Source organism: Podarcis cretensis (genome assembly GCF_951804945.1).
Source record: "Podarcis cretensis genome assembly, chromosome: 10".
NCBI lineage: Eukaryota > Metazoa > Chordata > Lepidosauria > Squamata > Lacertidae > Podarcis > Podarcis cretensis.
The window spans coordinates 19852637-19880431 of NC_137179.1; the positions used below are offsets into that span (position 1 = coordinate 19852637).

A 27795-nucleotide genomic window follows, 5' to 3' on the forward strand; every position below is an offset into this window, starting at 1 on the left:
GAATAGATGGGAACCACTCAACCTCTCTCATTTGAAATTTTGAGATTTAATTGCTAGCCTGAAATAAAAGGAAAATTGGTCTCCCTTATACTACCCTGCAAAAATAGGCTGTCTTAACATGGTACAGTGACTGTGTGACTAGATTAAATAGGGCAAGTGACCTGCTTGCATCGTATAGCTTTCCAACATCTTTTCCCAGCAGAACATACAGTATTTTGTGCAGAGTGCCATGTCTGCCATCTGGGGCAGGAAGGAACTCACTACATGATGGGCTCAAGAGATGAGAAGCTGGCATCATAGGGGTGACAATCCCCATGGTAGGTGTAACATGTAGACCAGCTGCCATCAGCCCCTTGAGAAGTACTTCTTGGGCATCACCTTGGACAAAGATGTGTCTGAATGCTCTCTTATGTACAAAAAATTCTAATTGGCTAAAAACTAGCACACCATTGTTGTCATGTGGGTTTGCTTGGGCTAGGAAGAAGAGAGGTCCAGACTTCTATTATTCCCTTACTCGCCTTTCTTTCTGAACGAAAAAAGCCCCAAATGTTGTAACCTTTCCTCACAGGGGAGTTGTGTGCGCGCTTTAAGTACTTAAATTAAAATATGCTAATCTGTGGCTCGATTAACCAGGCAGCTTTTAGTTAGACTTGTCTAACCAATTAATTGATTAAACGTTGTCGCCTTAACATTTGGGGGAAGCTGTTTAGAATTCTATGCCAAAGATCCCCATCACGGACACATGGTTTTCTGGAACTGGGAACTGTGCCAGGCCAAGAAATCCCTGCTGTCTGGAGTGGAGCTCAAATGACACACACACAATCACAGCTATGGCCAACACTAAAAAAAAAGTCTTACTGCACCAATCCCTGTCTATATCTGTGTTCCATTTATGGTGCCCCTGAAGCAGATTGCTTCTCCTTGCTGCGTGGCAAGGCTAAGCTTGACTGGAAGCCTTGATTTGGGGGAAAGGGCCATAGGGAAGTACGTACATGCATACATTCATAAATAATTTTATTTCTATGCTGCTTTTCCACAACTCAAACCAGTTTACAATGTGAACTAATGCATAACTACAACATAACAAAAGTGGTCATAAACAACAAACAAAACATTAAAAAATACGCAACCCAACTGAACTTCCACATAAATCTAAATTAGGTACTAAAAAACAACAGCAACAACACACCTCCCTTCAAAAACAACAACAACCAAACGCCAAACAGCCCAGTCCATTAACATTTCCATTTAAAACGGAGGAACTGAAACACTCAGAACTTGGGCTGGACTATACAATTCTACCTCCAGCTTCTTGTTCCCTGATAAGAATTAAATAAATGGCAGGAGCACTAACTTTTCTAAGCAATACTCCCCTTTCCCCAATATTACATGAAGGTGGCATTGCACTGAAGTCACTGAGGCAGGGGGGGACATTGTTTTAATAATGGAGGCAGCCCTAAATGGCTTCACTGAATGCCTAAGCCCTTGCTGCAAAAGTAGCAGGAGATTTCTATCTGCCTTGCATGCAGAAAGTCCCAGGTTCAGTCCCCAGCATCTGCAGGCAGGACTCTTACCTGCGACCCTGAAGACCTGCTACCAGTGTAGGCAGTGCTGAGCTGGATGGACCAATGGTCTGACTCAGTGTAAGGCAACTTGGATGTTTTCCTGTGTGAGCCACGAGGGTGAAACAGGTTTGAAAGTGGTTTAAGTGCATGACACAGACATGACAGTGATGGAGAACCTGCTTTATAGGCAGAAGGTCCCAGGTTCAAATTCTCAGCACCTTCAGGTAGGCCTGGGGAAGTTTCCTGTCTGGGAACCCTGGAAATCCACTGCCGGTCCGTGGGGACAATGCTGAGCTTGATGGCCCAAAGGTCTGGCTCATCATCATCGGGGATATGCGTGCAGATATTTCTACTTCTGCATCTCAGTGCAAAAAATAAAGACTTGTGGAAACTTGTGCAAAATGAAGTTATGCATAGGACCTAATGCACAAGAGGTTTGGCACCTAGGTTCAGCAGGCATCTGACCTAACTGGCTGTTAAGACCAGGCTATACAATGAGATACCACCTTCTCAGAAACACTGTTAGCTACCAAAAGAAGTTCAAGGTTCTGTTGCTGATATTTATGGCCTTAAACAACTTTGGACCAGCAGACCACCTGCCCGGGTAGGGACCTAACCAAGATCTTCTAAGGGGACCCTGCTGGTTGCTCCACACCCAGCAGATTTTCACCTACAGAAGTGGGCCTTCTTGGTGATGGCACCCAATCTCTGGAATACCCTCCCTTGGGCAATCTGGGAGGCAGGAATGATCTTTTAAGCTCTTATAAACACATATCCCTACCCAAGCCTTTCTGGACTTTGACTCTTAATTTTTAACTCTGTTCAGTTTTATCTGTGCTAGTCTCCCCCCCCCCCCCAATAGAGATTTTTATTAAATTAAGTCAGCCTTCACTAACCTGGTAGTGTTGTCCTGATGTTTTGGACTAAAACTCCCATCAACCTCAACCAACACTATGCTTGGTGGGGCTGGTGGAAGTTGTAGTCCAAAACATCTGGAAGGCACCAGGTTGATGAAGGCTGCGTTAATCGGTAAAGTTTTCTAAAAAAATAAATAAATAGAATAGAATAGAATAGAATAGAATAGAATAGAAGAGAAGAGAAGAGAAGAGAAGAGAATAGAATAGAATAGAATAGAATAGAATAGAATAGAATAGAATAGAATAGAATAGAATAGAATAGAATAGAATAAAATGAATGAATGAATAAACTATAGCTGGCTTATTTTTCAATAAGCTAGACTGCAGATGTCATGCACGCTTACCAGAGAGTAAGCTCCACTGAACACAGGGGGACTTATTTCCATGCACATGATTGTGCTGTTATTCTCCATTTTTCAGAGGCTGCCTGCTCACTGAACAGAGCTCTGCTACTGCTTTAGCTTTCATTCTTGATCACAGGCTGTAGATTTAATTTGTTCATCTCTAGATTCATTAAATACCAATTGTACTGCATTTCCCAGGATTTTTTTGTGGGTTTGTTTGATTTCACCTATATCCTTTATTTTAAAAAAAAAAGTTCTCCATGCAATATATTTCCAATTATACTTGGTTGCTTCATTTTGCCTTTCTCAAGGGAGGTGGTGGGAACATTTGAACTTCTCCAGTTTTCAAACTTTTTCTGGGTTTAACTAGTAAGAAAATAAAAATTTTCAGTTTGTTTTGTTGGACCAAGGTTTGCCAACATAGAAAAAGCTGCAGTCTCTTCTTCTCAAGAAATAAATTTGTGGCTGATTCCTGACATCTAGGTTTCAACTTGGGTCAAGGTGACACCTCCACACCTAAAATGTAAGAAGCATTGCCCTACCCTTCTTAAGGAAGCTGCTTCCATTTGAATTCCAAGGGGGAATTTTGGCTTTTTGCGGGTGCTAGATAGTTACTGGTGTCATCTGCTTTGGGTCAAATTTTTGGATGTGAAGGTAGTTTTTTTTTACTATTGGTGAGCTTTACACTTCCTTAAATGTTGGTGCATGTTAATTGCTGGTATTTTGTATTGTTCTCTTGTAGCAATAAGTATACTTTTTATTATGCATTGTTATTATTCTAATACATTTGGACTTCTTTTTTGTATATACATTTGCTGTGAATATAGATGCATTTGTGGAAATTGCAGTTTATAAATAAAATGACTGGCTATGAGCAGTTTTATGAAGCAGCTGACGGGCTAGAATACAAGTTGGTCAGGCGAACAGATGTAGTTGACTGTAAGACTCCTGTACCTTCAATAGTTGTATGGTTTTTTGGGGGGTGGAGCTTATTGCTTTTGTGTCACAAGAGTGAGGGAAAAACTTTGCATGCCAAATTCAGCACAGGGCCAGCCTTGGTATAAGGCAAGTGAGGCAGCTGCCTCAGGTGGTGCATGCAAGCTGGTCTGTGCACGGGGTAAGTGGCTGCCCCAGTCATTCTTCCTGATATACCTGTTGGAGGATGAAGCTGCGAGTGGCACACAGCCTGTCCTATGCCTTCATGGAGGACACTAACCCATGTCCAATATTCAGGTAAGTTTGACTTGCCAGCCCAGCTGGCTTTTGCACATAGAATGGGAGAGGGTGCCATCTTGTCCTTTGCTTCAGGCAGCACAGTATCTTGAGCTTGCCCTCGTTCTGTCCAGTTAGAATTTTTATCTCTACATCTCTATTTCCATTGCAGTTATCTGCAGAAGGCATAGAAATGCAAATTACAGGGGGTTGGGCTAGATGACCCTCAGGGTCCCTCCCAACTACATGATCCTACAAACCTTTCTGTTCAGCTGAGACTGGCTGGCGGTGAAGGAGATTCCTCTCTTCTCCTCTGAGCCAGTAGGCCAGCCAAGGCTCAAGAAATCATGGAGATGCCATTCCCCACTTAAGCTCAGCCTCCCCTTTGGCTACTCGCCCTTTAGCTACTGTCAGGGGCTCTTACTCACACAGATGGGGCATTATAGCTCCACTCAGCTGGTGACAGGAGGGAATGGGGATGCTAAGATAAGAGGGTGTATCTGATGGCAGCTGCGTAGCCCAGAACAGATAAAATGCAAACAAACCGTCAGTCACTGGAGCAATGCGACTGCATGTGCAGTCCCCTCTTTACCCCCTTTGTTAGGAAATTCAACATCTTTCAGGGGAGTGCTTTTAAAAGAAATCTCCTTTCGCACACTTCTCCCAGATATGCAGAAACATACTGTATGTGAGTAATGCTGCTTTGGCTATAAAAGGTGAATGAATGGCCCCATTTTGCTTCCGAAAGCGTTGGCAAAGAGCTACTGGTTTTTCTCTTAGACGTATCAATTAGCCAGTCAGGATTTTCTGGCACAACCAGCAAGCCTTCAGGCAACGGGTACAGTAAACTAGTACTTGTCTGTAAACTCTGGATTCTGCCATGTTCTATCCTATTCCATCAGATTCTGCTAGGTTCGACCCCAACTTGCCTGGCTCCTCAATATGCTGCTCTGATCCATTGGTTCTGCTGTAGGATGTGGAACCGCCACCTCTTGACCAGGATTTCTTAAAAGATTAAAAGCTGGAAATCCCAATTCAGTCTTGCATCTTTGGAACTTTGGCATGACACCAATGCATAACTGGAAAATCATTTTCCCAATATACAACTGGATGCACATTACGGGTTCCTCTCTCGGCGTTAGCCCTCAGCCATCTCCAACTTGGTGCCCTACAGATGTTTTGGACTACAACTCCCATAATGCTGGGCTAGGGCTGATGGGAATTGTAGTTCAAAAACACCTGGAGGGCATCAGGTTGAAGAAGGCTGCAGTACAGGTTTCAGTGCAGAAGTGTAGAAATGTAATGAACTTGGACTTTGGATGGAGAAATGGATGCTCAGAAGGAGCAAAAACATTTATCTGGGTGAACAACAACAGTGACAATGAAGAAGTAAACACAACAATCCTTGGTGCATCTATTCAGTCTGTTGGGACTTGCTCCCAGCCAGGTAGATGTGTGATAGATGCAGCCAAAAACATGTATAAACGCACAATGAGATCAGAAGCTAGGCCTGGCACCCAGAAATGCAGTGAAGAACCAGCTCCTGATGCATTTCAGCTGCATCATTTTCCCTGTATGGAGGTGCAATAAGTGGACATGTTTCAGCCCCTTGCATTTTGTCAACCCATCTATGTTGCTGCTAAAGGCACAGGAAGGAGTCTATTCACATTTTTTTTTAAAAGACCAACACGCAAAACAAATCTAGGAGCTCATCTGGAGTGCAGTTGTGATATTTTGTTGATTAACTATCAGGTGTTAGGTCCCTGCTAAACCCAGGCACATAACACAGTGTTCTAACAAACACCAACCCAGATCTACATGTTTTCTTTTCCCTGGGCTTTGAACCCCCTGTGATAACTGCAGTGTATACAGCAGACCTTGGATGGCTGACTTTAAAAAGTGGGGAGCAGTGATGAATATACATTGCAGTTCTTCTGCTCCAGACACCTTTCACTGTGGGGGACAAAGTAAGGTATGCAAAGCCTCAATCCTTGATCTATCTGTCAGATGAGTAAGAGGACCAGTTTTGAATTGTGGGGTGCAGCTTGCATAGCACTGCTTGGTGAAGGGTGTGTGGGGTGAATGATGTATCCCTGGGTACCGTGAGCCAAAAGTAACAGGCACTGAGAGCTGGTCTATGTGTTGGTTTCGTGAGAGAAATCTGCGCCCTTTAGGCAAATTTCTTGTCCTCTGGCTGAACTGTGCAAAATCCTGTATTGGGAACATTGAAGAGCAATGTAGAAAGTCAGCCTATTTTCCAGTCTAGCCCTGGACTAGCTCTGGCAAGCAGCAGCTTTCCAGAATCTCAGGCAGAAAGAAAATGGGTGTGGACATCTTTCACAATGTCTGCTACCTGCTCCTTTTAAATGGAAATGCCAGGGACTGAAGCCAGGGACTCCCTGCATGCAACACGCGTGTTCTGCCTCTGAGTCACGGTCGTTTCCCACATCTGTTATGCCCGTTCCCCCCACAACCCACGTCAATGGCGGTGGTCTGCGGGGCAGTGGTGATGCACATGGAAACTAAGCTAGAGAGTGGATCAATGGCCCCCAGCCCGCCCCGGCCCCGTCTCCCACGGCATGAGGAGAAGCTGGTGTACCTGTTTATTCTTTAAGTCAAGGGAGAGCTCATAATCGGAAGTGGCGGCATGGGAACATGTGGCTGCCCCTTTGCTGCGCTGGCCTCTCACGGGGGAACCCGTATGGTGGAGGCTGGCCTTCTGCACCAAAAGGGAGCACCCCGCAGCCTGATCCGCCTGCTCTTCCTGCAGCTCCGCATGCCGGGCTTTTAACTTCAAGGTGTCGGACCTGCCTTCCTGTCTGCTGGCCTCCTTCGGGTCCTCCGCGTCACACCCGGGTTTCTTGCTGGCTGAACCGCAGGGATCGTCACTGTGAACAAAACGCAACGTTTCTCTTTTGTTTATTTGGTTTTTTGTTTTTGTTTTGCTTTTTTGCATCCCCTTTTCATGTTCATTCCCTAGCCTTCAGTAGCTAATCGGCTTTGCAAACAGCCGCAGAGCATCGTCGCTGTGGTTGGGCAGAAGCACGGAAGCTCCTGGGCTCCGGTTAAAAAGCTGGCGCTGAGTAGGCCCTTGCACTACTACGAGGAGCGTGGCAGGGGCAGGGGAAACCATCGCTCTTTCCTCTCCTCCGCTGTGTTACACACCAAGGCCGTTGAGGCAGTATAAAGTGAGGGGAGGCCTACACCACCTGTGGCTCACCAAGCCAACACACACACAATGTATGGTAACCCACTGGGGTCATGACTTTCCCCCAATTGCTGCTTCCCTGAGACTGCAAAAAAATGGGAGCCTTGTTGAGCTCCTGAGAGGCCAAAATGCTTAGCAGGTGGCCTACATTGGGTGTGTTCATGAGGCAGATATAGGCCAATCCTTTTCAACCAAGGCATAAAAACAAAAGTGTCTGTATTCAACTTATATGTTACAGGGTATGCCTCAGGTATGTGCAGTGTAAAAGCCAAATTGTGAGATGAAAGAGCCCTGACCAAATCCGAGCCATACAACTCTCTGGTGCTGTAAGCACCCTTATATAACGTGTGGCCTAAGGGAGAAGGACTTTTATTAGAATGTAATGATAACAGCATGAACAGAATATTTTGTAGGTCTAACTCTAGAAATGTGTGGTGTTGTGTAAGACTTATCTGTGTGTTTTTCGTTTAGGCAGAGTATGAGGTAATGTATTCTTTTTGGTGCTTGTTTTATATTTGTACTCATAGCTTTATGTACAAGTTTTTTTAAGTGGTAAGGAGGTAGAAGTGTGGTGAAAGCAGTTTGACAGATCAATAGAAAAAAACCCCACCACTGTTAAAATTACTGCAGAACTTACTGCAAATCGGGGAAAATAGCCGAATTATGATAAGTTGCTGGTTCCCTATTTGTTCTTTTTATTGCCTGAAGCCCTAGCCTGAGAATGTTTACTCAGAAGTAAGACCCATTGTGTTCAGTGAGACTCCCAGAAAAATGTGTGTTTTCTTTCCCTACAGACCTATGGAGATGAGATCCTGAATTCACATCTAGACTCCTCCCATCCTCAGGCACAAAACAAAAACAGAACAGAAATTATATCACTAACAGTAACACACAGTCAATGATCCAACAGACACTTGCACACACAAAAAGAAATTCAGTGTGCACTGGTCTAAGGGCCCACCCTATAATTTTCACCAACACACTGACTTCTGAAACACATCAAAACCAAAACCTTCCTTTTAACTTTACACAGTTTAAGAAGTGGTTAGTGGTTTGGCAAGAGAAGAATAGTTGCTACCATGAAAATGAAAGGGGGCAGAAACTGGTACAAGAATGCATTTTGACGGGCACTCTTTGGAATATCAAACTTTAAAACCTCTTTTGCCTCACAATAGCTGTAAGTCTGAACACTTCCTACTAACTTGCTCCCAACTTCCTGCTGATTTGCAGAGCATGCTCCAAACTTCGCCCACATTTTCAGTGAATCCATAATACAAATTTTTGTGACATTACAATAATTTCCATGGCAACACACTGTGATGTCATGAAGACAAGAATATTAATGCATTGCAGGATTATGCAAGGACAGCTCTCCCAGGGAGAGAAAGAAAAAGAAAGCTTTTACTAATTCTCATTTCCATAGCAGCAAGATGAAGATGGAGCTGAAACAAGCAAAGGAGCTTTAGCACTAGGGGGAAAATACATGCAACAACCCACATTACACTGGCTTTGCTAAGTATCAACATCCCCTCAGAGACACATTGCACCGTTCCCTGGCCCTTACGCAGACAACCAGGAAAAGAGGAAGAAAGGAATATTGTGGGTGCAGAAAGGGGTGATCAGAAAGATGACCAAGGCATGGGAACAACTCCCCTACAAGGAAAGGTTACACTGTTTGGGTTGGGGGTTTTTTAAATTAGAAAAACAAGAGAGTAAGGGAAATAAAATAGCAATCATAGTTTATAAAATTATGCATAGACAGAGGGGAGTTTTTCTTCCTCTCTCATGAACACTTGAAGGTCAGGTCATCTAATGAAACTGAATGTTGTAAGGTTCAGGGCAGATAAAAGAAAGTACTTCTACAGTGCATAGTTAAATATAGAATTCACCTCCACAGAGCATGGTGATGGCTTTAGAATGAGATTAGACAAATTCATGGACCATATGGCTACTAGTCATTATAGCTATATGCTGCCTCCAGTATCAAAGACAGCTTGCAGCTCACACTAGGGATCAGTTGCTAGGGTTCATGAGTGGGAGAGTTCCACTGTCCCTTTATGGGCTTCCTGTAGGCATCTGGTTGATTAGTGTGCGAGACAGGATCCAGGACTCAACGCTAGCATTTGGTCTGATCCAGTAGAGGCCTTTTTATGTTATTATGTGCCTTTAATAGTTACATGGGAAAGTGAATTTTGGCAGATGAATCTTGTCATTTGGAGACTTAAAAGAAGTTGTGCCTGTTGGAATTCCTTCTTTAATACAGCCAGTGGCATATCAGATGGCCCTGTGCCCCTTTGGATCTGGTCACCCTAAGCCAGGCCAGCACAACCTCTGAAGGGATACCAGATCTTTAGGCCTTCACCCTGTGAGGTTCCTTCTGAGGCAGAAGGGGCAGAAGGGGCCCCTGAACTAGTCCGGTACTCCAGCACGTTGAATTGCTTCTAAAAGTGCAGGTGTGCTAGGCTAGCTGTCTTGCGGCCTGCCTGTGGTAACTATTGCACATGTAACTTGTGAATGAAGAACCAAGCAGTTCTATACAGTAAATAAGCAGTGCACAGAAGCAGTGCATTGTTCTGATCACATTGCTGCCAACTTGCTTGATGGAGAAGCTGGTAGAGAATGGGGAAGAACTTTTAAAATGGTCCCTGCGTGTTGCATAATGTCCTTCCTTTTCACTTCTTTTTCTTTCTGATCTTTTATTTTTAGATTAAGATTGTATTCAAAAATGAATACAGGAGAATTAAAAAAAAAATAAAAACCACCTCACTCATTATTCAGAACAATGGATGTAAGACAACAATTTCCATTCCAATCTGTGTTCATCCATTTCACTGCTGTTTATATATGAAGCCACTGGGAGAGATCATCAGGGGGTTTGGGCTGGGTGTTCATCAGTATGCGGATGATGCAGATTGAGGCTGAATTCTGACAAGACAGAAGTACTGTTCTGGGGAAACAAGGGGCAGATATGGAGGACTCCCTGGTCCTGAATGGGGTAACTGTGCCCCTGAAGGACCATGTGTGCAATCTGGGAGTCATTTTGGACTCATAACTGTCCATGGAGGTGCAGGTCAATTCTATGTCCAGGGCAGCTGTCTACCAGCTCCATCTGGTATGCAGGTTGAGACCCTACCTGCCCGCGGACTGTCTCTCCAGAGTGGTGCATGTTCTAGTTATCTCCTGCTTGGACTACTGCAATGCTCTCTACATGGGGCTACCTTTGAAGGTGACCCGATGTTGGTTTCTGCTCTCTTCACTGTGCAGCGAAAGGCTTGTCACAAGACAATGTTTACATTCCACAGTTTGTACTGTTGTGTTTCCCACGGGAAAGGGAGGCTGGATGTGACGTACACTGGTTTCCTGTTTTTCACTGTTCTTTGCAGTTCTGTGAGTTTCTCTCTGTGCTTCAGAGGAGAGAGGATGCATTTTTCTGCTTCGGCAGAGACAAGATGGTTTTCTGTAATCTACCAGCTATGAAATGTAAATAAAGCAATACAGAGCATGTTGGCACGTATTCCTCATCATTCCGCTGTGCACTTGGATGCTACAAATCAACATTTTGGTTATGGCCCAGAAGACGCAGTCATCGGAATGCCAGCAAAAGGATCGGAATGCGAAGGACGGATCGGACGGTATCTGTGCGTCAAGATGATTGATGAGGTATGTGCTACTGCTCCGGGCAGCCTGCCAGCTTCTAATTAATGGCTTTATGGCTGGACTTTGAACTTTTATGTCCGTTTGCCGGAAACAGGCAGCGGCTATAGCTATGCTGGGGAAATCGAAAGTAACTTTTGGGCTGAAGCAGCTGCTGATAACAGTGACGCAGCATGATTAAGGCAGCAGAGAGAAAGCACTTTTGAACTTGCCTTTGGAATGAGGCTTGAAGCAGCAGAGATGCAGCTTGTATAAAGCAGCTTGTTTAAAGCAGCAGAGATGATGCAGAAGGCTAATGCCAGAGTCATGATGGCCCTTCAGGATGCTTGTGGGATTCCCAAGCTCAATAAGAAAAATTATACGGACTGGGTTATCTATGCAGAGGCTATTCTGCGGAAAGAGGGTCTGTTTGAAGTTATTACAGACACCCCCCCAGCTCCAGTTACAGATGCATGGAAAGCTAAAGATTCCAAAGCAAGGGGAACTCTTACATTGATAGTATCCCCAGAAGAGCTCTGTCTATTGCGTGATAAGACCTCAGCCAGAGAAATTTGGGACGCTTTGAGGGAGGCACACTTGAGGACAGAAGCTGGGTCTACTATGTTTTATTTTAACAAGCTGCATAATATGGCTCTTGCTGAAGGTGGAGATGTGCGTACACATCTGATGGAGATGCAGAATCTGAGACATGAGCTGCAACAGAGAGGACTCAACTTTCCAGAGGCTGTGTATTCCTTCATGATACTACAATCTTTGGGTTCAGGTTGGGAGTCTGTTGCGACTCAGATTGCTGTACAGCCCACCGCTCAGCTGACAGTGGATTATGTTACTGCCATGATTCAGAATGAAGCAGATTGCCAGGGTGATAGCTGCATGGGTAAGGGGGAGTCTTCACAGACGTCATCCCAGAGTGCAGTGGAACCACCAGATGGCGCTAAAGCTTTGAAGGCAGTGAAATGCTACTCCTGTGGACGTCTAGGCCATATGAAGAGGGAATGCAGATATCCCAGGGCCAAGACAGAGCAGCGCAGCGAAAGCTCATCGCGTGGAAAAGGCCAGAGCAAAGGCAAAGGTCCGGTGTCCAGGACAACGCAACCCAAAGCAATGGTCTCACGCTTCACTCCAAATGTTGCAGAGGTCCAGAAGACGTCGAGATCTTTCTTCGTTGTTGATTCAGCAGCTACGCACCACATGTGCAACAATAAGCGACTGTTCGTGTCTTTTACACCGCAGGAAGGTGCGATTCACCAGGCGGATGACCACACAATCCCCAGTAAAGGCTACGGAACTGTTGTTCTTCACAGTTTGAACTTATCGATACAGAATGTACTTTATGTTCCAGATGCCAAACATAATCTGCTCAGCGTTGGACAGCTGAATGAGCGGAACATTGACGTTTCCTTTAAGAACAAAAGGTGCATCATCACAAAGAAAAATGATTATGTATTGTATGCTGAATATGTTGATCGTTTATATGTTTTGTATTATGATGATGTTGTGCAGGATGACACTTGTTGCATTGCAGGTTCTGACAAATGTTTGCATGCAGAATGTATTCATGATTTTCATCGAAAATTTGGACATTTGGGTTTTGAGGCAGTATCTAAAATGCCTGCCTTGGTTGAAGGTATGACTATTAAACCCTGCAGGTACCACATGAAGTGCAAGGCATGCGCAGCAAACAAGGTGAAAATGGCTGCGAAAGGTAAGGTGTCTAGTAGGCAAGCTACAGAACCATACCAAATTGTTCATGCTGATTTGGTTGGACCACTAGCGCCCTCTTTGGGAGGAAATAGGTACTTCATGGTTCTCATTGATGCATTTTCCAGGTATATTTATGTGTACAATCTCAAGCAGAAATCAGAGGCTTTTCCTAGGTTCAAGGAATTCTGTGCTTGGTTGGAAAATGTGCATGGTAGGAAGGTAAAAATTCTTTTCACAGATCGCGGGGGGGAATTCACTTCTCAGCAGTTTGAAGCTTTTCTGACTGAGAAAGGAATTCAACACGATTTGTCTAGTCCTCGCTCGCCATGGCAGAATGGACTTGCAGAACGAGCAAATCAGACGTTGCTTCAAGGGTTAAAAACCTTGCTGCATGATGCAAATCTTCCAGAGAGTTATTGGGCCGAAGCTCTCTCATGTTTCACTTACAGTTATAATCGCAGGTTATCTTCAGCGATTGGTTGTACCCCCTATGAGAAGATGTTTGGCAAGAAGCCATACATCAAACACATGAGAATTTTTGGTTCTGACATGTGGGTTCACTCACCACAAAACTCCAAGTTAGACAAGCGTGGTTTGCATGGTATCTTTCTAGGTTATGAGAAAGGTTCTTACAGAATAAGGATGACTGACTCTAAGACCATTAAGCTCACAAGAAGTGTTGAGTACAATGCCAAGTGGGGGGAGAATGTGGGAATTTTCCAATGTTATCCTGATGACAGTGATGAGACTGAGGATAGTCAAAAGCAACCACAACAACCCACACCCACTGGTGAAAGTTCTGATTCTGAGTCTGAAACTGAATCGGGTGATTCAGAGGATTTCAAGAGTGCGAAAGCCTCTATGCGACCCTCTGAAAGCTCTGATCAAGAATTGGAGGAACCATTGTTCACAATAGGTCGCTTTTCTCCTAAGAAGGAAGAGGAGAGTGTTGAAGACCTAAGGCTAATTCGCAGGTCACAAAGAGCCACAAAAGGCAGACCTCCAAAGAGATTTGCTGATGAGTTTGCTAAGATAGCAGTAACAGCTGTTAAAAGCTCCAAGAAGGTATTTGAACCTTCAAGTTTCCAAGAAATCCAGGATTTGGATTCAAAGGAAGCTGAACCATGGTTAAATGCCATGAAGGCTGAGCTTGATTCCTTGGAAAGGAACAAAACATGGGAACTTGTTCCAGTAGTTCCAGGAATGAAACTGCTTGGAAGCAAATGGGTCTTCAAAGCGAAGACTGATCAAAATGGCAAGATAGTCAGACACAAAGCCAGATTGGTAGCCAGAGGTTTTGCACAGGTACCAGGTGAAGACTATCACGAGACCTACTCACCCACAGTGAGGTATGAGAGCATTAGGCTTATGCTCAAGCTAGCTGCAGAGGAGAATCTACACATTAGTCACCACGATGTGAATACAGCTTTTCTGTACGGATCTCTAAATGAATCACTTTATATGCTTCCACCTGATGGCGTACAGGTAAAACAGGGATTTGTTTGTGCTCTGAAAAAGTCCCTTTATGGTCTCAAACAAAGTGCACGGTGTTGGCACACAAAACTCACTGAAGTATTGTTTTCTCTAGGTTTTAAGCAAGGGAAAGCTGATCCATGTGTATTTGTCAAAGAGGAGGGGCAAAAGAAACTGTATTGTTTGTTTTATGTTGATGATTTATTATTCTTTTGGGATGATGTCACAATGTACAATAACGCCCTAGCTCAACTGAAAGAACACTTTGACATGAAAGATCTTGGTGAGGTAAACAACTACCTATCTCTGGAAATAGAGAGAGATCAAGATGGTAACATTCTAGTACACCAGTCACGGAAAATTGCTGATGTGTTAGGCAAACTAAACCTGATGGATGCTAACCCTGTAGACACACCAATGACAACAGGTTATCAGGTAGATGACACTGAAGAAGCATTTTCTGACACTACACTGTACAGAAGTGTGCTAGGCAAGCTAAACTTCATTGCCAGATGTTCAAGACCAGACATTGCTGTTAGCTGTAATTTGCTAAGCAGACAAGTCAACAATCCTACTGTTAAGGATTGGAAAGCTCTGAAACGCATAGCGCGGTATTTGAAAGGCACTATGCATTACAGACTGAGATTTAACAGTCAGAAGTCTGGTGGTCTTGAGATATTTGCAGATGCAAGTTTTGGAAGTGACACTACAGACAGGAAAAGTACGTCTGGAGTTTGCTACATGTACAATCAGGGTCTTTTTGATTGGTCATGCAAGAAGCAAACAACAGTTAGCTTAAGTACTTGTGAAGCTGAACTGAATGCACTGTCTTATTCACTCAAAGATTGTGAATGGTTGTTACAATTGTGCAAAGACATGAAAATTCCTGTCAAATGTCCAATCCAGGTTTACCAGGACAACAAAGCATGTTTGGCTTTGCTGAATTCTGAAGGTTGTAAGCAAAGCACGAAGCACTTGCAATTGAAGTTGCAACATGCTAGGGAACGTATTCAGAAGGGACTCGTAACGGTGTCCTATATGCCAGGTAATGAAATTCCTGCTGATGTATTGTCCAAGATTGTATCAAGGGATCAACACTGTACCTATGTGCAGAAGTTGGGTTTGTACTGATATTGTACGAACACGCTGCCCAGTGGTGTTCACAGAAAGGGGGAGGATGTTGGTTTCTGCTCTCTTCACTGTGCAGCGAAAGGCTTGTCACAAGACAATGTTTACATTCCACAGTTTGTACTGTTGTGTTTCCCACGGGAAAGGGAGGCTGGATGTGACGTACACTGGTTTCCTGTTTTTCACTGTTCTTTGCAGTTCTGTGAGTTTCTCTCTGTGCTTCAGAGGAGAGAGGATGCATTTTTCTGCTTCGGCAGAGACAAGATGGTTTTCTGTAATCTACCAGCTATGAAATGTAAATAAAGCAATACAGAGCATGTTGGCACGTATTCCTCATCATTCCGCTGTGCACTTGGATGCTACAAATCAACACCGAAAACTGCAACTAATCCAGAATGTGGCAGCTAGACTCGTGACTGGGAGTGGCCGCTGAGACCACATAACACCAGTCCTGAAAGACATACATTGGCTCCCAGTACGTTTCTGAGCACACTTCACAAATGACTGTCCTGCAAGGTACCATCGGATTGAAAAGCAGGTTACAAATATAATAATAATTGATGATAAGTTCGACGATGTGCTTGACAATCTCTCTATTTTTGCAGTTTCAAAAAGGCAGCAGAAACAGAATGTTTATTGTACCACCATAAATGGCTGCTTACATGGGTTTGGCTGCCCAAGTTGTACAGAAGCATCAAAACAACTTCAAGCTCCCACTATGTCTTAAGCTTCCTGGCCTAGCCATTACAGAGGGAGCAAGGAGATGGGGGGGGGGGCAAACCCTGTAACAACACAGAAAGGGAAACCTTTTCCACAAGTTGTGGATCCCCAGAAACCCTTCCCATCCTTCCTGTTCTCTCCCATGAGCTCAAAGCCAAATGGAAATGTTAGTCTGGCCTCTTGCACCTTCAACACTTGGACAACATTCAGAAGTTCAGCAGGTGGTGCTTTTTCCTGACACGGAGGGATGTTGATGAAGGCAGATTCACTTGTTCAGCTTCTGCTTGTCCTCCAGCTTTGAAAGTCAATGGTACCCTACCAGAAAAACTTGGCAAATGTATCTGAACTGTATTTTTTAGAGAAGATGCAGGAAGTTCTGCAGAAAACTAAGCTCCTTAAGCAGCCTCTGTCCTGAGAACAGAAGATGGTATCCGAAGGAGGGGGAAAACCTTTCCTGTCAGCTCCCTAGGAGAATCAGAGTTCCAACCCCATAATTTCTTTTCTGACAAAGGCAAAGAGAAAGTAGAGAGGTGGCACCATAGGAGTCTAGCTCTCTTTTGAGTAGAGTCTGGAGTGCACTAACAGATTTCAGTAAATTGTAAGTTTAGCTATGACCCAATTCTCCAGTGCATCACCTGCTTAATCTTTAAACCACAGAGATTTCCATTGTACTCCAGTTTTATAAATAAATAAATAAAAAATCTGCCTCCCAACCTGTCACTGCCACTTATACAGCCCTTGTTGTTGTTTCGTCGTTTAGTCGTGTCTGACTCTTCGTGATCCCATAGACCAGAGCATGCCAGGCACTCCTGTCTTCCACTGCCTCTCACAGTTTGGTCAAACTCGTGTTGGTAGCTTCGAGAACACTGTCCAACCATCTCATCCTCTGTTGTCCCCTTCTCCTTGTGTCCTCAATCTTTCCCAAAATCAGGGTCTTTTCCAGGGAGTCTTCTCTTCTCATGAGGTGGCCAAAGTATTGGAGCCCTACTGCTACCTATTTGGGGGCTTCTATTTATTATTTTGGTTGATATAGTACAGACATGGGGGTGCTTTTTTCAGCCAGAAGGTCACATTTCCTCTTGGCTACCCCTATGGCAGGACACTTGCCAGCAGTGGATGTGGTCAAAACAAGACTGAGCAAAGTGGGCATGGGCAACCCACATTCTCTCACCACCAGCACCACCATAAACACATGCATCAGCACACACACATATACTGCTTTTTAGAATTTAATATTCTAAAGCAGGCCCTTGAACCTTGATGCAAATCTTGCTCCAACAGCTAAAAATTCCTTGTTTCACTCCAGGATCTGAAATAAAATGGTGCCCCTTGCAAGCCTCTTCAGCTCTGTTGGGCTATATATAGTGGCTGTTGGTAGGAAAGAGTTCAAAACAGACAGAAGCAGACTCAAATGTCTATGTTCTCTCGTTAGGAGGACCTAGGTTCTGTCTTTGAGGCATATGAAAGTGTGCAATTTCCCATGCTAAGCAACCCCTGTTTGCTGTGCCCTTTACAAACAGCAAGCTCTCCCATTCCAATTTCCAAACTGTTTGTGCATGTCCAGCAAGGGATTTTACAAGGGTCACAACTCGGTCAGAGCAAAACCAAACAGTGCCGCAACACTGCGAGGCATTTTGCAGTGTGAGTTATTTCCGTGCTAAATTTAAAATTCCTAATCCCCTACTGTTTCAAGCTGCCTGTATGGTCAGAGAATGGTTGCAAAGTGTATTTTTAGAACAGGAATTGTAAGGAGAGTTTCCCTTGCCTTTGTGTGTTGTATAAAGGAAAGGATGTCAGACCCGTTTTTATTCAGAATTTTCTAAAAGCCGCACATGCAAAACAGAAAACCAAAAAAAGAAAAAACCCCAACCCTTTCTTATCCTCAGGCAAGACACAAATTCATGACATGTCAGCTTAGTACATAAAAGGGGCCAGAGCTCGGTAGCTCGGTGTATGCTTTGCATGCAGAAGATCCCAAGCCACTGAGTGAATCTGTTTGGCGTTTTCCTTAAGGGCTGTGCACTCATTCGCCCTCAACATGCACACTGTATGTACCGAGAAAGCGCAGCACACCTCCTAGCCCCAACCCTAGCATCCGTGTGCTATCTGGCCCTGCCCTCAAACAACCGGGAGGGCAGACTACAGCTCTACATTATTTTTCTACGAAGAAAAATTCTAGAAAAAATGGTGCTGGAACTCACCATGAACTCTTGTTCTCTTATAATGGCAATGGCGCCCACCTGAGAGGTGATGGAGCCAGGGGTGCCAACTTGAATTAATATAAAATAATATAATATAATATAATATAATATAATATAATATAATATAATATAACTTGAATTAAAAATATAATAAAACATAATCATATGTTGCAGTGCGCACACACCATTTGAATGGCAATTCCCAACAACTAGGGGGAGCCAGCCCCCTCAAATATTTTATTGGGGAGGCCAAAGGGACCTCAGCCCCTAGGAATTGGCTCCCATGGCCAGAAGTGAGTTTCTGGCTGGGGGGGAAAGCCCTGGTCACAAGCATGGGAAACTTCCAGCCCAGCTGCCCCAAAGCGACCCACTAGGCCTTACATCTGGCCCTCAATTCCTTCCAGGCCACACCCCACACACCCTGAGTGTTTTCACTGAAACATGTTCTTGAACTCTGATCGGGCCTCTTGCTTGTCTGGAGAGAGAAAAGAAAGGGGAGTGTGAGAGTGTGCAGAAACCACTAGCCCATACCACAAAGGTAAAATGTGCATTTATTGTTCTGCCTACTTTTGTCTCTGGCTCCGCCCCTCAGTGGCATGTGACCCTTCGAAAGTTGCCTGAAAGAGAATTTGGCTCTTGAATAGGAAAAAGCCCTTCTCCTTATTGCTCTCTCATATCATCTATGCTTTGGGGAGGAGACTTATCTTTCGCTACTAACTTTGCAAAGCAAAGGGTCCCCTCCCCCTTTTATGAAAATTATTTATTACACTTTTCCTCCCAGCAGTTCAAGGTGACATAATTGATTCTCTCACACACCCATTTAATCCTCAAGTCATGAAAGGGGTTCCTTCAGAACAGGCAACAGGTATTTAGATTAGGGCTGTGTCAATTTTTCTCTGGCTTCAAGATTCTCCTTAAAAGTGAATCACTGAAATACCAAGTAATTGCTATTATCATGAATGATTACTAATAGCCATAAATAATTGCTGACTGCCTCCAGACTCAGACACAATCGAGGGTAATTTTTCAAGGAAGAAATTATTTTTGCCAGTGTTTATCTGTTAAGAGAGAGAGAGCTATCTCCATTAGATTAAAAATATGGCCTACAGTGAGATGTTGCGGCTGAAATATTTATTTCAAAGAGTTTATTCATCAACAGCTCCGTGGAAAAAGCAAGACAATGAATTGGCTGAAAGCGTTGAATCAATTGGCAGCACCATTAAAAACCCACAGCACCTATTTAACAAACAGACAACATTTATTCAAATACAAAATTGTTACCTCGTTTAAAATAAATTTAATTAGGCAGCATCATTTACACATTGTCAAAAAAAGTCATTAGGGTTTATATGAAACAGATGTAGTCAATTTGGTGTTGGGAATGCAATAGTGACTTTTTTATATTATTTTGCTGATAGCATTCCAAATTTATAAGAGCCCTGCCGGATCAGACCAACAGCTCATTGACTCTGCATTCAAATAGTGGGCAAGCCAGATGTTTCTCTGCTGCTTGCTCTTCCCGTACCCACCCCATCTCCAGCAGAAACAATGCTTCTAGTAAGAGAGCTGCCATTTCAGAGCTGAACTCGTCATGATGTGAAATGCTATTTGCGTTTAGTGTGCATGTTTTTTAGAAGCGCAAGTAGCGACTCCTGGGGGCAGGGGGCTGATAATATGGAATCACAGCAGGCATGGAGAGAGAGGCAATAAACCTCATCACAGTTCTGATTAAAATCATGTCTCCAGAGATGCTGTTTGCATTCAGAGGAAAGTTCCCATTGGCCTGGATCACACATAACATTTATGGTCCAACAGCTGAACTATAATTTGTTTTACTGCTGACAAACCATTATCTGAAGTCATGGTTTGTTGTTGGCTCCTGAATTTTGGTTTGTTTTAACTGTGGCTTGGAATCACGTGTGTACCCAGCACCCTTACTTTACCATGGTTTGTTTCACCACCTCTTCCCAGAAGTTCACCAAACTCAGAATGAGATGAGCGCAAATGCAGCAATGCAAAAGAAACTTTGAAGGAACAAGCCATAGTTTGTTGGATCATCTGTTTGTTTTGAAAATGTGTATATTAAATGAAAATACACATTTAACATCACATTGAGGTTGACACTAAGTTATCATGATTAGTAGCCTATGAAAAAAATCTATCCTCCATTGATTTGTCTTAAAACATCTAAGTAGCTATCACCACAACTTGTAGCAGCAATAGTTATGTGTTGTGTGAGTTCATTTGTCTCTCCTGAATTTATTGCTCCTCAATTTCATTGTGTGATCCATAGTAGTTCTGGTACAATAGTGAGAGAGTGGGAACAGTTTCTCTCCATCCGCTCTGTCCATCCACACCACTCATAATCTTACAAACACCGTGTTTCCCCTAAGTTATCTTCTGCCCTCATAGTAAAGGTGTGCCAGCCACTTTATCATTTCCATTGTCTGTTTCTGCATTTTAGGCACCAATGTTCATTTGCCCTGTCTGCTTCTTATTCTTTAAACAGTTACCAGTCCAGAAAAAGGCCTGCCTTCTTGACCTCATGTCTACTACCTGGTCTTACTCTAAAAACTGAAGACGCAAAAAGCTGCCGTCAAGGTTGCTCATGAGAATCTTTTAATAAAAAAATCTTAAAAATCAAGAGCTCCAGAAAGCTTCAGCCACAGGCTCTATGGAACCGAGAACTCCAGCCAGAAGCCATCAACTCTGCTATTGTGTACACAATTTCTTAATCTGGGATGCAAAAGGTGGATCACAAGTCCCTGATCTTGTAGCTTCCCCTCCAAATCGCTTGAAATAAAACTTGGTTCAAATGTTGGTAAGTGTGGAGTGACTGTTGCATAAATAAATATTTTTAAAATTCCTGCTTCCATCTGTTGGGTGCATTCCATGCTTTCTCTGCAAATGTCTGCAGCTAATTTTCAGTGACGGTGCGTTGGAACATTCCAGTGCCAGCAACTACCTTCCATAGAGGCCAGTGGATATTTAAATGCATAGATGTGCAAATTTATGCAAACCTTTTATGCTCAGGCCTGGCTTTAGCACCTGGCAATCGGCAGGGCCCACTGGCACTTACACCTGCTCTGGACTCTTGGCCGCAGGCCTGGCTGGCAGCAGCACACAGCTATTCAATCCCCATCAGCTCTCCATTCCGTGTAGACAGCACTGGGCTAGATGGACACATGGTCTGAGGTGGTGTGAGACAGCTTTCTATGTTCGTATTTTAAGTTTCCATTATGCCCACAATGTAGGGTAACTCCAGAGCATTTCTGGAAATTAAAATGGCTGCCTACCTGCCACTGCCACCACCAGGATCCACACAAAAAGGGTGGGGTCTATCAGAGTGCACTCTGCTGAGGATCTCCTTAATATCTGGAGCCATCCTGTTTTGGAGTGCACTATTTAGGCAGATCACAGAATTCATTGTTTATCAGTACAGAACGTGGATGCTCTCAGTGCAGAATTGAATTCTCTTTTCAGAATGGAGTACATACCAGCCTGTCAATTAATAATAATAATAATAATAATAATAATAATAATAATAATAATAGTTTATTTCTTTTACCCTGCCCATCTGACTGGGATGCCCCAGTCACTCTGGGCAGCTTCCAACAAAAATACAGGGGAAAACAACGATCACAACAACAAACATTAAAAGGTTCCCGAAACAGGGCTGCCTTCAGATGTCTACAAAAAGTTCTATAGTTTCTTTGACATCTGCTGGAAGGGCATTCCACAGGGCAGGTGCAACTACCAAAAAGGCCTTCTGCCTGCTTCCCTGTAGTTTCACTTCTCTCAGTGAGGGAACTGAACGATGGGGGTGGAGATGTTCCTTCAGGTATACAGGGCTGCGGCTGTTTAGGGCTTTAAAGGGCAACAGCATTGTTACGTAGTCCTGGTGGCCACTCCCAGTCACCAGTCTAGGAGCCGCATTCTGGATTATTCATAGTTTCTGAGTCAACTTCAAAGGTAGCCCCAAGTAGAGCGCATGGCAGTAATCCAAGCGGAAGATAACCAGAGCATGCGCCACTCTGGCGAGACAGCGTCCAGGAAGGTAGGGTTCAGCCGGCGTACCAGATGGAGTTGCAGACAGCCGCCCTGGACACAGAGTTGTCCTGCGCCTCAATGGACAGATGTTGTTGGAATCAGGATGCTTATCTTGCATGGTATCTAGACACACACACATCCATGAGGTTTGAAAGCACCAGGGGCAACACAGAGGAAGTGGATGAAAAGAAGAGTGTTTCCTTCACTGCAAAGTTTAATTACGTTCCCTTTAACCCTAGACTCCTCTTGCCTTTGCATTATTTGGTAAACATGACCTTTTAGAGATGGAAGAAACAGATGGCAGCCTGAATTAGTGTTAACCGCCTGCTCGGCGCCCTGGGAAAGAAAAACTTGGCCTCTCAGCAGCAGTCTTTCTGCCACTTTGACTCATCTCTCTCAGCTTCTTGTCCCCGAGGCAGACCTGAACATCACCAATTTTGCTGACAAAAGCCTGCTGGCGCAGCCGAGCATAAAAAAGAATCCCACAGTTACAATGAGCTGAGCTGAGGGTTGTGAGGCAGCAAGGCCTGAATGAGGAAGGTAATATATTCCATCCGACAAAAGGATATTCTTACATATAAAGCACATCACATGACCACGAAGGTCCCTTTATTTACCGTTTGCAATGCAAACAGACATCAGCTTCATTCTTATTCTCCTTCACAGAGGCCAGAAGGGTTTGTTATTGCTGTTCCCGTTTTACAGACAGGAGAACTGAGGCTGAGAAACTACAGTTTAAGTTACCTTAAGACTCTCCTCCTGCACTGAACACAGCACAATAATAATAAAAGTGAAAATACTATCCCAGGGAGGCTCACTTGGTGTTGATATATTATTGGAGCCAGACAAAGACATTTCTTTCCTCAGAGCCATTTGAGTGCTGTTTTATTCTTTGCAGCAGTTGGCTATCTATGGTAGTTACACTTGTTTTGTTAGAGCAGGCATAGGCAAACTCGGCCCTCCAGATGTTTTGGGACTACAACTCTCATCATCCCTGACCACTGGTCCTGTTAGCTAGGGATGATGGGAGTTGTAGTCCCAAAACATCTGGAGGGCCGAGTTTGCCTATGCCTGTGTTAGAGGATGGGGGGATGGTGGCTGTTTCTATGGTTTGATTGTCTTGTCTTGTATTATGCTTCACTCTTGTTTTTGTTTTTCATAGGTTGTGTTGTGTATTTTACTATTATTTACAATTTGCTGTGGAACGCAGTGAATAAAGCAACATAGCAATAGTAAGTAGCAGCACCTGCTAGGCCTTAGCTATGATTTTGTATGTTGCCATTCCCTAAATTCCAACAGCTTAACATGTGTTAAATTACGAAAGTTAGAGGGCTTGTCCACACTTACTCTTGTCTCCTTGCTTTTCCGGAGGGGGGGTGTTCTTTAGTGCACAATCAGAGCAAAGGGCAATTCGACTTTTGCTCCAATAAAATTATTATTATTATTATTATTATTATTATTATTATTATTATTATTATTATTATTTATACCCCACCCTCCCCCGCCAGAGCCAGGCTCAGGGTGGCTAACACCAGTAAAATTACAATAAAAACATAATGGGGGGGGGGGAGAGAGACCAATTTTAAATACAGGTTAAAATGCAATTTTAAATGCAGCCTCATTTTAAAAGCAGCCCATAGATCAAAACTGTAAGGGGAGGGGAAAACATAAGGGTCAGACTGAGTCCAAACCAAAGGCCAGGCGGAACAGCTCTGTCTTGCAGGCCCTGCAGAAAGATGTCAAGTCCCGCAGGGCCCTAGTCTCTTGTGACAAAGCATTCCACCAAGTCGGGGCCAGCACTGAAAAGGCCCTGGCGCTAGTTGAGACCAATCTAACCACCTTGTGACTTGGGATCTCCAAAATGTTGTCATTTGTGGACCTTAAGGTCCTCTGCAGGGCATACCAGGAGAGTATGTGCATGGGTCCTAGGCTGCATGGGGCTTTAAAAGTCAAAACCAGCACCTTAAACCTGACCACAGAGCCAGTGCAGTTGGTAAAGCACTGGATGAAGGACCCTGCACTGAAGAGCAGGTTTCTCTGGGAAAGGCGCAGGGCAAGGAGGTAGCTGCTTGGACCTGTGCTTTCTAGGCAAGGGGCAAGCAGAAGAGTGGATGAGCACAGAGTAGACAACGGCTCTGACCTGGCCCAGTTCCTGCAACTCAGTCTCCACAGAAATCAGCAGCTGCATAGCACATTATTACACTATTTAGACATGCACTCAAGGGACCTTTTGCACATTATGAAGAGGTCAACTCAGCGCTCACTCAACAAGTAGCTACAGCTACCTGGCAAGTGTAGTCCTGGTATACTATGAGTACTTCCAAACATAACATTTGTTCCATTCACATTTTACATCTTTAGGTCTACACTAAAAAGCAACTTGGGTTACACCTAAAAAAAAAATTACTTGGGAAGAGGTTTTGTATGTATCATATTTTTTGCTCTATAAGACTCACGTTTTCCCTCCTAAAAAGTAAGGGGAAATGTGTGTGCGTCTTATAGAGCGAATGCAGGCTGTGCAGCTATCACAGAAGCCAGATCGCTTTCACTGCGCAGCAATCCCTTTTGCTGTTCTGGCTTCTGAGATTCAGAATATTTTTTTTCTTGTTTTCCTCCTCCAAAAACTAGGTGCGTCTTGTGGTCTGGTGCGTCTTATGGAGCGAAAAATACGGTATATCTAAAATTATAGTAAATTAATGAGACAAGTATGTCCTTGCAAATATAAGTATCACTCTGATACTCTCAGAAGAGAACCATGATTGGCTGCAGCTTCCTGCTAGGTGCACACTCTGTTTCAAACCCAGGTTTGTCTCTGTGGGATGTGTGAACTGGTCCTGAAGCCGAGGCAGGCTGATGTTTTAAAGTTATGAACACCTCTGTGTCATAGCAGGAAGAAATGCCTCTTTAAGATGCTGCTTGCCATTTGTAGAGCCTTTACTTTTCTCCAAAACCAATTTAGAATCTGCTGACCAATTAATTGGGTGAACTTTTTTTTTAGTCTATCAAAATGTCTTTAATTGGTTTAACCTAATTGATTAATCTACAGCAGTCCTGCTTTTGATTTCCTCTCTTGCCGTAAAGGTTTGGTGATTTTATATGTTTACCAGTGTTGTGCTATTAAATATGTGGTTTATATCAGCAGCAGAGAACCTTTTCATGCCAAGGTGCCCACATTCCCATGTGGGCAACATGCCAAGGGTGGGTGGGGCCAGAGGCAAAAAGAATGCCAAGCAAAAAAGGAAAAATGTACCTTTGCAAAGTGGACTAGTTTTTCTTAACACTCAAATACCCCTTTGCTATCCTCCATCCACACAACGAAGAGGCATTATCACAGAGTTCCATTCCTGGGAGGCAGGAACGTAAGAACACAAAAAGAGCCTGCTGGATCAGGCAAATGGCCCATCTAGTCCAATGGTCTCACAGCGGCCACCCTATGGGAAACCCACAAGCGAGACCCAAGAAGGAGGAGGAGGAGGAGGAGGAAGAGAGTTTGGATTTGATATCCTGCTTTATCACTACCAGAAGGAGTCTCAAAGCGGCTGACATTCTCCTTTCCCTTCCTCCCTGTTATGTACTGAGTTGAGAAGGATCCAAATTGCAGCAGTCTGATTGGTCCTAGAACAATAGGATCCAAAATGCAGCAGTCTGATTGGTCCTAGAACAATGCAGCAGTATGATTGGTCCACAGGAGCCACCCAATCCAGCTCCAGATGGAAGTGAATCCACAAACTGATTGGCTTACAGGAGAATCCCAGAATTAGCCAATCACATGCAGCCCATTGTGTAAATAATGTATATAAAGCAGATATTGTGGGGGAACTTCCATTCCTCCTCACCACTATGAGTTGAATAAAGAGCATGAAATCCACTCTCGACTCTGAGTATATTTCACTCCCCCACAACAAACACTCTGTGAGGTGAGTGGGGCTGAGAGACCTCAAAGAAGTGTGACTAGCCCAAGGTCACCCAGCAGCTGCATGTGGAGGAATGAAGATGTGAACCCGGTTCACCAGATTACGAGTCTACCGCTCTTAACCACTACACCATACTACACCAAGCACAAGAAAACTCTCCTTTCCTGTGGTTTCCAGAAACTGGTATTTGGAAGCATTACTACCACTGACTGTGGAGACAGGGCACAGGCATCATGGCTAGTATCCTCTGATAGCCCTCTCCTCCATGAGAACACTTAAGGTGAGTATGAAGTAAGCCTGCTGAAAGTGTGGCCTAAGAAGAATCCAAGGGGCCAGACAGATGAGGCTGGAGGGCTTTCGTTGGGGGCAGGCCTGATGTTCTCCACCTCTGAGTTATATGTCTCAACAGCATTCTTTCCTGGAGAGAAAAGAGTCGTGACCAGCCAGTAACTACAGTACCCATGCAAATAGAAATCAAGGCATTGCAGTAATAACAGTATACCTTTCAATACTGTTGAAACAGTATGGTGTATATATGCTCAAACCTTAAACAAGGGAACAAGGGAAAGGGTGAAGCAGGGTAAACACAAAACCACAAATTTGTTTTCTCTGTGTTTATCAGCCTGAGGCTCTCAACATGAGTTGCCCATAAAACACAAACAATGTATGATCAGAACGAATCTTCCAGGATCCGAAGTGCAATGATCCTTAATGCATTCTGACTTCTTCCTTTGAAACTTGTTTCCTTTCTGCTTCCTTTCTCTTCAGGAGGAAGGAACTTGAGAGAGAGAACTCAACTTCTGAAAATGTATGACATAACTGGAGTCTGCCTGTTTTCCCCTCCTCAAAGCCCGCTTAAGAACGCCTCGCTTTGTTCACAAAACCCTCTCAAGTCACCTGAGGGCAGCCACAGAATCCGTCAGCAGCCAGGATGAAAATAGCTGCAGCTACTATGGGGATGAGTTTGCAAGGAACCAAAGCTTCGGAAGGAGAGAGCCAATAAATCCCAGCTCATGCTGTCCAGGGTACTACCCAACACGCACAAACAGCAGTCTTTACTTGTAAGTAAGAAAAAGATCTTTATTCAGGCAAGAAACAGTACAAGCCCAGTAGCAGACTCAGGAGGCATAATTCAGGAGTTCAAGAAAAGAGCAAGAAATTCCGGACTGGATGGAAGCGACAAAGATGTCCCAACAAGTTTCCCTGTCCCTTCCACCAAGCTTTTAAAAATGAGGCATGGTGAAAGTAGCCGAAGGGTACCTTGGTGAGTTAGCAATTTCCCCTGCATGCGAAGACAGGCTCTGGCCGATTGTCAGACTAGACCAATAATGGGTCCAATGGTCAAGAAGCCATTTTCTGCACATGCTGGAGAGGGAAGTGAGGAGCAAGGGGGGCTCATCCACCTCGGAAGGTAGCTCATCTAGGAGAAGGAAACCCTAAGGAGTAAACCTTACCCAAATCGAGAGTGGAGTCCCTAAGAAGGTTGGATAATGCCTTGTACACCTTCTTCCAGCAACTCCTGAAGCCAAGCTGGTGCTAAACACATTGCTCTGATTTCCTTTGGACCACATAAGTGAGACCCAGTCTTGTTGTCTGGGAAGCTCAGGACCTTCATACACACTGCCCAGGCTTATATCCCAAGGAGGTCACTTTGGTGCTGCTAACGCAGCAGTTTTATTGCACCCCCGGAAGCAGACTCCATTGT

General features: G+C 44.1%; 1 protein-coding gene across 8 annotated transcripts in view; it reads right to left on the reverse strand.

Annotated features, from left to right (window-relative positions):
* IQSEC3 (IQ motif and Sec7 domain ArfGEF 3) overlaps positions 1-27795 on the reverse strand; it is a 150485-nt gene that overhangs the window by 43136 nt on the left and 79554 nt on the right. For 7 of the 8 annotated variants that reach the window (XM_079992246.1, XM_079992241.1, XM_079992245.1 and 4 more), the window contains exon 3: positions 6638-6926. In XM_079992246.1, the coding sequence (XP_079848372.1) occupies positions 6638-6926 (289 nt within the window). Of the gene's footprint in view, positions 1-6637; positions 6927-8324; positions 8464-27795 lie in introns of those variants that run through there. The other variant, XM_079992247.1, reaches the window with a different exon arrangement.